Source organism: Monopterus albus, unplaced genomic scaffold, assembly GCF_001952655.1.
Source record: "Monopterus albus unplaced genomic scaffold, M_albus_1.0 scaffold31.1, whole genome shotgun sequence".
Classification (NCBI taxonomy): domain Eukaryota; kingdom Metazoa; phylum Chordata; class Actinopteri; order Synbranchiformes; family Synbranchidae; genus Monopterus; species Monopterus albus.
In genome coordinates this window covers 6,873,607-6,884,727 of record NW_018127911.1, presented here as the reverse complement: position 1 = coordinate 6,884,727, position 11,121 = coordinate 6,873,607, and the positions used below count along the sequence as shown (strand labels likewise).

Below are 11,121 nucleotides of genomic sequence, written 5' to 3'. Positions count from 1 at the left end.
TGAACATAACAGGTTCATCCATCTTAAGCTGTCGCCCTGTTACATTAGCAGTTTTTGTGACTAAAGTGGCCATAATGTAGATGTAATTTCAGTTGCTTCATTCCTCCAGGTCTGCTTTTGAGTTATGGGGCCATGGACAAACACACAGTGAACTCAGAACATCCCTCTTGAACTACCCATTAGAGAACATGGTTGGCGATGCTATGGCTTATGTTCTTATTGTGTTATTGTGACAAATCTCTGAAGTTTTAGGAAACATTTTATATGAAGGATATCCAGTGTAAGCTATTATGTTTAACTAGTGATTGTGCTCTTCCTTTACAGAGTCCATTCATGCAGAAAGACTCCACATATAGAATCAACGTCTATACTTTCAACAAGACTCTGGAGTTTACAGACAGATTAAAAAGGATTGATGTGAGAATTTTTATCTGTGTGTATATTTGGAAATGAATAAATGAAATTGGTCATGTACAGTCCAGGCTGTAAGTATTTAGACAGTGGTACGATTTTTGCCCTAGAGGCTCTGTGCTTTGAAATAAAATAGTGGATACTTCATTAGCACATGGCTGCCAAGTCTCAGCTTTTAATTTAATTCTGTTTATGCCAATTAGAAATAACCATAGCAATACAGACCTTTTAACACATAGTTCCTATATTTCCTGTGCACCTCTGTTTTTTTATGAAGTACCCAAATTTTATTCACAGATGTGTCGACATCAATCTAAATGGCATCTCTCAAGTCTCAATGATCTCTGAGCCATGCGTGAGCTCTTTTGTGTATGAACTAACATAGAAACAACACAGCTGCCAAGGAAACATGTAGTAGACAAGTGTCCTGTTGCTTTCAAACTCTTGCAATTCAGACACTGTGTTAAAAGGGCTACATCTGTATTAAAGCAGAGACTTAGCAATTTAATGTAGTAGCCATGTTTAATTTTACATTGAAGCATCGGACCTGAAGAACAAAATTTGTGTAACTGGCTACATACTGTGCATGTATGTGTGTGTGTGTATATATATATATATATATATGAGAACCTGTGTGTATGTTCAGAATATCATGTTGTATATATTCTTATACCAGGCTTTGGATTATCTTCCATTTGAGGGCACAGTGAGTCTGAAGAGCCCTCAGCATATCTTCTGTTTGTTGGAAGATTATGGCACAGACCCCAACAGCATCCCTGAGCATCCAATCCACATCTACTTTGGTAGATGGGTGAGATACTCTAAACTTTATATTTGACTATAATGTGTGTTGAAATACAGTATCGTGGTGATGAGTGGTGACATACACATTAAGAGACGGTTCCCAGGATTAAAACGAATATTTCCACCCAGAAACTATCTTGAGTATTAAACAGTTGAATTCAAAGGTGGCTGTTAAAAGAGTTGCAGATGATTGTGCTCATCTTAAATTACACCAGGAGCTTAAAATAAGTTGCAGTGAATTCCAGTGTTGACAAGTGTTTATGGCAGAAAATTATCAAAGTGCCAGTGGAAACTCAAAAACCATTCCCATGCATTCGTATGCTTAGAAATGTGTTCCATTTGTAAATACTCTGTCAGCAGCTGAACACTTTTCATCCTTACTCCTGCTCCAGATAGCGGACGGTCAGCGTGAACTGATTCGCTCTCACAGTGTGAAGAACAGACACTTCATAGGAAACACCAGCATGGATGCTGGCCTCTCACTCATAATGGCCAACCACGCTAAGGTCAAAGAGAACGATCTTGTTTTTGACCCATTTGTTGGTACAGGTGAGTTAAACCTCTCACTGCCTGTCACACGCATACATACCCAGAGATACACACATGTTTTGAGAAATGTGCGTCAGTAATTGCCTTCTCTTGATCTGTTTTAGGGAGCCTGTTAGTAGCATGTTCTCATTTTGGAGCCTATGTCTGTGGAACAGATATTGATTATAACACTATTCATGGCAAAGGTAAGTTTTGCCTAACCCAAGCTTACAGGTCACTTTATTAGTATCCACATTTTTTGAAAGTGTCTTGGCTTTTCAGGTCGGTCGAGCCGTAGAAACCAGAAGTGGCGAGGACCTGATGAGAACATCAGAGCCAATCTGCGACAGTATGGAACAGAGAAGATGTATTTAGATGTAATGGTGTCTGATGCGTCCAAGCCTGTGTGGAGAAATGCTGCTCTGTTTGATGCCATCATTACTGACCGTAGGTCGCAAATTGATTCTAAACAGACCACTAATGACACTTTCAGCCTGCTGAGTGTCTGTGGTCTGATTCCTTCTGGTTACTATATTAGGTGGACTCTAAAAAAAATGTTTTAGACAAATTAGGAACCATGTGTTGTTTCATAGACATGAACCACTGTACTGCTAACTGAGAACTCTGACATATTACATTTGTAGACACACTCAGGCCCTGCTTTTAACCCTCATTAATGCTGCAACACTTTACTGTGCAGTCCCGCGCCGGCATGAGGTCCCGCTACGTCTGTGTAGTTCATCTCCTAATTGCTTTTTCTATGTGGTCTTTTTATTGTCAGCTCCGTATGGTATCCGTGAGTCCACAAGACGAACAGGCTCCCACAAAGACATTACTAAACCCCCCGAGGGCATGTAAGTTCACCTGTTATTTTACCAGCCCTACTGTCTTACAGTATTAGTATCTAGATGCATGTCTCTACAGTGAATTAGCTAACAATACAGCTACAGTAAGCCTAGCATTTACTATAGAGGAAATAAGACCCTAGCATAACTTTTAGATGTTTAAATCAAACAAGACAAAAACATGAACTTTATCCAGTTGCACAAATGCAACACTTGGGAAAATGAGATTGTTCTTTTCTAACTCTGGTCATATTTCTTTCATTCCTCTGCCCAGCTATGTAGAGTCTCATGTCCCTGTATCGCAGGTATACCACCTGAGTGACATCTTCACAGACCTACTGAACTTCTCTGCCCAGCACCTGGTCATGGGCGGGACGCTCGTCTACTGGCTGCCTGTCTACCAGCCTGAGTAAGGACGCCTACTAGTTTAACATTAACTTCTCAAAGTAACGTCTTGGCTCAAGTTAAGAATGTTGAGTTCTATTGCTGTCATTTAAAGTGTACTTAATCCTCCATTCTCCAAATAATAATTTGTGTCAGTAGGGGGCAGGCTCATACCATTAACAAGAAATGCACAATACAGGTTTGTCATGAGCACAGCCTGCAATACTTTAAACCTATTGTTGGCCTAATGAATTCCCTAAATGACCAAACAAAGGAGGGCAATGAAGTGAATGGTCACATATTATAAAATCCAGTGACTGCATATAATTAAATTTGGCTTGGAAAATTAATTAGGGGGTTGTAAACAAAACAGACTGTAGTAATGCTTGTTATTAATCAGGTTTGACTAACAAGTTTCACAAGCTGGTAAATACTTTAAAAAAACCTGAGGCCTGCTAGCAGCTCTTTCAGTTTGAGGCTAGTAGACTAGCACGCAAAGGAGTTTCCACCACACTTTCCTACTTGGGTTCTCTACCTTCCAACAGTTCCCCTGAGTATTATTTCCTTCCTGCTCCTATAAAAGATGTGTGTGTAACCACCTGTGTGAAATATGGTGTTTAGACACAATAGTATACAGGTGCGTTGAGGTTTTCCCACCCATAGAGCTTGGCGTCAGTAAACCACAGCTGACAGTGCTGAGTTCCTATATATGTTGGCCACAAGTACAATGGCTCTTCTGAAACAAAGTTGTGCACTGTTAAATGTTCAGTGCATTAGTAGAAAGTGAAGCATTGACTAGAAGTGAAGGTGTTTGATTGTAAAGGGATGAACCACAACAAATAGTAGCAGCAACGAATGTTTTAGGGAAACAAAACCCCTTCAGGGCTGGAGCTCCATCTGTTCACTGATTATATGAGTGGGGAGAAGATGAGATAGTCGTGCATTCTCTGTTTTAGTGTGTGTGAGAAAGTGCACATATACAAACACATTTCAGACCTTTTTGTCCCTTCGCATTCATCTGTTTATGTGTATACATTCACACAAGTGTGTGTGGTCTTGCATATGAGCACATGCATTCATGTGTGTCATCATGTTCGCACATTTGTCTTTGCTACTCATCTACCAGTGCTTGACTCTGTGCCTGTCAGAGCACCACACCAAAATAAATGGCTGAGGCCAGTCAAGTCAAATATGTGAGCTGTCTGTCTCAGTGCCCTGCTGGTTGACCTGTGTGTGTGTGTGCATGATTACACTAGTGTAAGTCCAGACGTAGACTGTCTCCTGGGCCTAATCTGACTGCATATAATTAAATTTGGCTTGGAAAATTAATTAGGGGGTTGTAAACAAAACAGACTGTAGTAATGCTTGTTATTAATCAGGTTTGACTAACAAGTTTCACAAGCTGGTAAATACTTTAAAAAAACCTGAGGCCTGCTAGCAGCTCTTTCAGTTTGAGGCTAGTAGACTAGCACGCAAAGGAGTTTCCACCACACTTTCCTACTTGGGTTCTCTACCTTCCAACAGTTCCCCTGAGTATTATTTCCTTCCTGCTCCTATAAAAGATGTGTGTGTAACCACCTGTGTGAAATATGGTGTTTAGACACAATAGTATACAGGTGCGTTGAGGTTTTCCCACCCATAGAGCTTGGCGTCAGTAAACCACAGCTGACAGTGCTGAGTTCCTATATATGTTGGCCACAAGTACAATGGCTCTTCTGACACAAAGTTGTGCACTGTTAAATGTTCAGTGCATTAGTAGAAAGTGAAGCATTGACTAGAAGTGAAGGTGTTTGATTGTAAAGGGATGAACCACAACAAATAGTAGCAGCAACGAATGTTTTAGGGAAACAAAACCCCTTCAGGGCTGGAGCTCCATCTGTTCACTGATTATATGAGTGGGGAGAAGATGAGATAGTCGTGCATTCTCTGTTTTAGTGTGTGTGAGAAAGTGCACATATACAAACACATTTCAGACCTTTTTGTCCCTTCGCATTCATCTGTTTATGTGTATACATTCACACAAGTGTGTGTGGTCTTGCATATGAGCACATGCATTCATGTGTGTCATCATGTTCGCACATTTGTCTTTGCTACTCATCTACCAGTGCTTGACTCTGTGCCTGTCAGAGCACCACACCAAAATAAATGGCTGAGGCCAGTCAAGTCAAATATGTGAGCTGTCTGTCTCAGTGCCCTGCTGGTTGACCTGTGTGTGTGTGTGCACGATTACACTAGTGCAAGTCCAGACGTAGACTGTCTCCTGGGCCTAATCTTGGGCTCTACATGTGAGGTATCAGGTTTCTGTCACCCCCACATATGTGCATATCTGTGCCCATGGCTATGATAGAAACACTGGGGATTGTGTGTATGTCTGCCTCATAAGAATGGGGAAGCTGTGTGTGTGTGATGACATGTGACACAAAGTCCTCTCAGCAATAGATGGTGTCTAGGCCAAATCAGACCATTTTAAACTATTTCATTTCTCCCTGTAAAAATAAATGAAGCAAGAAAAAGTATCAAGACAGATGATGGAGTATCAGTCATCAAAGCCATAAAGTGACCTGATTACAACATAAACGCATGAAGCAAAGACATAAAGTGACTGCTGTCAGGAGTAGGACGACATTGATAGAGTATGAATGAGCCAGATTTTTAATTTCAGGTCATAGCTTTATACTTCAGAATATGTTTTGGGATATTTCTGCTAATCTGTCCTTTGGTGCCACTGGCACCTTGACCAGAGGCCACTGCTCATTGCTCTGATATCAGAGTTCACATGTGAAACAGAGTAAATAAAATTCTGTTAGATTTTAAGATGTTTTAGGACAAGAACATTTTTCATGCATTTTAAATAGTATTTTTGTGAAAATACAGTTTAAATAGAATAACCACTTCATAATCATCATTGTTATATTTGACCGTTCTAAATGATAAATGTACGTGCATCCTCATGGCTCATCCTTAGTATAAAAAAGAGAGCAAACGTATAAGATGCTGTGATTCAAAAGAGGTTGTGAGCTACAGTGTTTTGAGTGAAAGTGCCCTTTACAAAGTCATAGCCTGTAATGGAAAAAGACGCTTTGGAGGTGAAAAACAATGTTAACGCCATCTCATCAGGTCGGGCTCACCACTAATGACTCCTGATTGGCAGGACAGGATTATCGCCTGGCTGCATCACCTCTAGTCACCATGACGACCAAACATCCCATCACCACAGAGGCCCACATGTGGCTATGGCAACAGAGCAGACAAACAGTAACGTGCAAATCTGGAGTTGAGTCGGTATTGTTGCAACTATGATGTTGGAAAGTGCTGCTGACACAGATATGCAAACACACACATCAGCTGCTGTTAATAAGCCCTGTGATAGAGCCAGCAGTCGACCTGTCAGGTCAGAGTCACTTTTTCCAGCTTTATCACTGCACAAAAGGAGCTACCTTAGATTTGCCTGTTACTGTTATACTTTACTGGTTGAATGTTCAGTGAGCTGATTGGTGAAAGAAACAGAAGGAAGCATGGGTGGAGAATGGAAAGTGGGCAGGAGCCTAATCTTGGGCTCTACAGGGGAGGTATCAGGTTTCTGTCACCCCCACATATGTGCATATCTGTGCCCATGGCTATGATAGAAACACTGGGGATTGTGTGTATGTCTGCCTCATAAGAATGGGGAAGCTGTGTGTGTGTGATGACATGTGACACAAAGTCCTCTCAGCAATAGATGGTGTCTAGGCCAAATCAGACCATTTTAAACTATTTCATTTCTCCCTGTAAAAATAAATGAAGCAAGAAAAAGTATCAAGACAGATGATGGAGTATCAGTCATCAAAGCCATAAAGTGACCTGATTACAACATAAACGCATGAAGCAAAGACATAAAGTGACTGCTGTCAGGAGTAGGACGACATTGATAGAGTATGAATGAGCCAGATTTTTAATTTCAGGTCATAGCTTTATACTTCAGAATATGTTTTGGGATATTTCTGCTAATCTGTCCTTTGGTGCCACTGGCACCTTGACCAGAGGCCACTGCTCATTGCTCTGATATCAGAGTTCACATGTGAAACAGAGTAAATAAAATTCTGTTAGATTTTAAGATGTTTTAGGACAAGAACATTTTTCATGCATTTTAAATAGTATTTTTGTGAAAATACAGTTTAAATAGAATAACCACTTCATAATCATCATTGTTATATTTGACCGTTCTAAATGATAAATGTACGTGCATCCTCATGGCTCATCCTTAGTATAAAAAAGAGAGCAAACGTATAAGATGCTGTGATTCAAAAGAGGTTGTGAGCTACAGTGTTTTGAGTGAAAGTGCCCTTTACAAAGTCATAGCCTGTAATGGAAAAAGACGCTTTGGAGGTGAAAAACAATGTTAACGCCATCTCATCAGGTCGGGCTCACCACTAATGACTCCTGATTGGCAGGACAGGATTATCGCCTGGCTGCATCACCTCTAGTCACCATGACGACCAAACATCCCATCACCACAGAGGCCCACATGTGGCTATGGCAACAGAGCAGACAAACAGTAACGTGCAAATCTGGAGTTGAGTCGGTATTGTTGCAACTATGATGTTGGAAAGTGCTGCTGACACAGATATGCAAACACACACATCAGCTGCTGTTAATAAGCCCTGTGATAGAGCCAGCAGTCGACCTGTCAGGTCAGAGTCACTTTTTCCAGCTTTATCACTGCACAAAAGGAGCTACCTTAGATTTGCCTGTTACTGTTATACTTTACTGGTTGAATGTTCAGTGAGCTGATTGGTGAGAGAAACAGAAGGAAGCATGGGTGGAGAATGGAAAGTGGGCAGGAGAGTTGGCAAGTGTTAGGTACTTATTTTGACAGGATTAGTCCGTGTCTGTGTCCCAGCAGCCTTTTTATGGCCTTCAGACAAAATACAGGACTGTTGGTTCTTTATATCAGGTGATATAAAGTAGTCTACTGCTGCCATTTCTGCTCTTTCCTTTTAGTAACTGCGTGTGTGTGCTTCCTTTCCAGGTACTGTGAAGAGATGGTTCCTCTTCATCCATGTCTCCGGCTCATCAGTAACTGTGAGCAGACACTTTCCAGCCACACTTCACGACGCCTCATCACCATGGAGAAGATCAAGGAGCCGGAGGTGCGTATATGACTTTGTGTGTTTGAATTGAAGCTGAAATAATAAATCAACAAGTAATTTGATGGAACTGACAACTAGTGATCAACCATTTGTGCCTTTTTTTTAGTTAAAATTTCCCAGTTCCAGTTCCTCTTATGTGCAAAATTGCGCTGAATAAGTGAGAAACTAATCTGCAGATTGATTGTTAATGAAAATAACTTGCAGTTTGCATTCACTTGCAAGGATTCTAGCATGTGTGCATTTGCATGCTTGCTTAATTTTTGTTGTTTGCATCATACATTTGCAGCATTTCTGCATGACTTTTTTCAGAACTATTTTTCCTGTTGTGATTGTTTTGTACATACAATAGTACAACCTCACTCACACGTAGTGCTCTCACAGTTTAGTGAATGTGCACAGAAAAAAAATAGTTGTTTTACAGGACTTAAAACCGTTTTACTCTGATGTGTGTATGGCTGGAAAGTTGACCATATAATCTGATTCTCTGCATCCTTTGATTGGATGTACATCATCTTAAATGTATTGCTTTAAGTGATATATTGTAGTTGTATAGTTATAAATGAGAACGTGCATGGTACCAACCTGCGTGCGCTGCCCAATTTGTTTAATGTTCTGTACGTTTTGTATGAACATAGATATGACTTAGTTTATGTGAGAGCCTGTTCTCTCATGTTTGTATATGCATTTCATAGAATTGCTTGTATCTGCAACCCTGTAAGTATTTGTGCATATGTGCATGTTTTTTACATGTCATTCCAACAGAAGTGATGGTGTTTCTCTGTCTGTTTGGGGTAAATCTCCGCCATCTGGCTGTGATTGGCTCATTTCTTTTATACTGGAACACTAAATGGCTTAATCACACATCATATGGAAAACAATCCATCTTTGGATCTGTCATCCATTCCACTTCAAAACACCAAATTGCTCCCATGAAGGGCCCCGTATGACACGCTCACACAAACACACAGTTGTTTGATCTTATCTGAGTGGTGTCTATCTCAGGTCACAGAGTTTTTCCTTTCCAAATAGGCCTCAATCTACACCTATCTGCACTCATTCACAAGGCTTCATAGACTGGTGTGTGTGAATGCTTACATGTGTTTGTATGCCCGTCATGTGCATGTGTCCAATCTGTTTTGTGTTTTTGTTGATAAATGGGCTTAATTGCTGCAAACATTTCATGTTAAACTAGTGCAGAAAAGCCCCTCTTAAAGCCCAGATTTTTTTCACATATGCTGTATGATATAATGCGTTTGGTGACTATAAATAGCCAGTTTGCCTAATTTAACAGTAAATGCATATAGCCTGTGTTGTTGCTGGCAAACACTAAGTCGTTAATCCACTGTTTTCAGTTGTTTGTAGTCCCTCTATCCTTATTAATTTGGGGTCAGGATTAGATTGTCAGGCTTGTTACCCAGAGTTTCCATTACCATCTCAGAGTGGTCATGGAAACCGTTTCCAGGATGCTTGGCAGCATCAGCAAGCAAAAAAGAGGTGTTACTGACAAATTACAGGCCCGGGATTGAAGCCATCACTCCTAACTGAACTCTTATTCCTTTTCCCAGCACCTTTAATCATCCTTCATTCCTCTGTAACGTACAGTTGAGACAAACTCTTGACTAGAAGGGCTCATAACAGTTCTATATGTTCTTAATACATATGAGCACAGATCTGTTCCTGCATGCAAATTTGGAAAATGTATTCAAATGTGATGCCAGCAGTGTTGTGCAAGTTTACACTTCACAGGAGCTAACTCCAAGAGTGCACACACATTAAAATGAACTAGTTCACATTCATAGTTAACAATTTTGAATTTTGAACTAGTTCACATTCATTTCTTCTTTGTTTTTTTTTTTTTTAATGAGCTGCAAATGTTTTTTTTGTTTGTTTTTTTTTTCAGTAGAACCTGCTCCTGCCCATCTAACCCCAACCCCCAGTAGCAGCTGCGTTACTTGAATTGAATTGCCACTTGCACTGTAGGACTTGGATGTTTCGCCTATTGCAACTTTGCAATGACACCCAAAAGTGAAGGAAGGAAATTTAGCTTATACAGGTTTGAAGTAGCCAATAGACAGTTTCTGTTAAACTGGGGCTGCACAGACAAGTGTCCTCATTGTTCCGGTCCCAAACCTGAATAAAATGGGAGGGTTTGTCAGGAAGCGTATCATCACAAAACCTGTGCCAAATCACACATGCGGCTCATAGAGATCCTAAGCAGTGACTCCACCAAAAATAGGGAGCAGTTAGGTTAAGTACAGTAAGTTAAGTCTTAACATTTCTCTCCTTACAGGAACTGGACAGTTCGGCTCATCTAGCAGACCCATGCTTCAGCCCCTACCAGGGACACAATGCCTTCAGAGAGAAGTATTTCAGCGGACTTAACAAGAAGTGTGGCAAGGACAACAATAAATCCGATGTGAATGTAGAGTGAATGAATTTATGCGAAGAAGATTAGAGTAAATCTCTTCAGTTTTCTTATAGTGGAGAAAACAAAAACATTAATGGACCCAAAACTGTCAGACTGCTGTTAGTTTAAAAACAAACCAGTAAGTTATTTGTCACAATTTTTAAATCTTTCTTACTATTTTAATTGTTTATTTTTATGCCTGTACTTATTCCTTTGCAAATAAATGGATAAAATATCCTGAAGTCTCCTTTCTCAAGTACTGTTATGCTAGTTTTTAATCAGCCATTTAAGTAAATGTTAAGTGCAACTTTGTTAATTTTTTAATAAAAGAACTTTTATGTTGGCACATGGTCTTGTGACTTAGTGACTTAGTTGTACACCTCCATAAGGTTCTGTTGGAAGACCAGCAAGAGACAGATCAACAACAGGAAAGGTCACAGTGAAGCAGCAGAGGCCAAGATGTTCTGACTTGTGTGGGTTAACATCCTGAAACTCTGGATCATACCCTTCCCATGATGCAGCTACACAGTACATCCTATTAAAAATGTGAAGTGTCCAAAATACACTTTGTTGATTGTTGTCATGCAAAATCAACTTGCAGCTATTGGAAGTT

At 40.2% G+C, this 11,121-nt stretch overlaps 1 protein-coding gene across 1 annotated transcript in view; it reads left to right on the top strand.

Annotated features, from left to right (window-relative positions):
- trmt11 (tRNA methyltransferase 11 homolog) overlaps nt 1-10,789 on the top strand; it is an 11,615-nt gene extending 826 nt beyond the window's left edge. The window contains exons 4-13 of the mRNA XM_020596911.1: nt 110-191; nt 325-417; nt 1,088-1,222; nt 1,608-1,764; nt 1,869-1,949; nt 2,026-2,190; nt 2,525-2,597; nt 2,863-2,997; nt 7,981-8,101; nt 10,392-10,789. Of these exons, the coding sequence (XP_020452567.1) occupies nt 110-191; nt 325-417; nt 1,088-1,222; nt 1,608-1,764; nt 1,869-1,949; nt 2,026-2,190; nt 2,525-2,597; nt 2,863-2,997; nt 7,981-8,101; nt 10,392-10,532 (1,183 nt within the window). The 3' untranslated portion in view covers nt 10,533-10,789. The remainder of the gene's footprint in view (nt 1-109; nt 192-324; nt 418-1,087; nt 1,223-1,607; nt 1,765-1,868; nt 1,950-2,025; nt 2,191-2,524; nt 2,598-2,862; nt 2,998-7,980; nt 8,102-10,391) is intronic.
- Nucleotides 10,790-11,121: the final 332 nt, after the last annotated feature.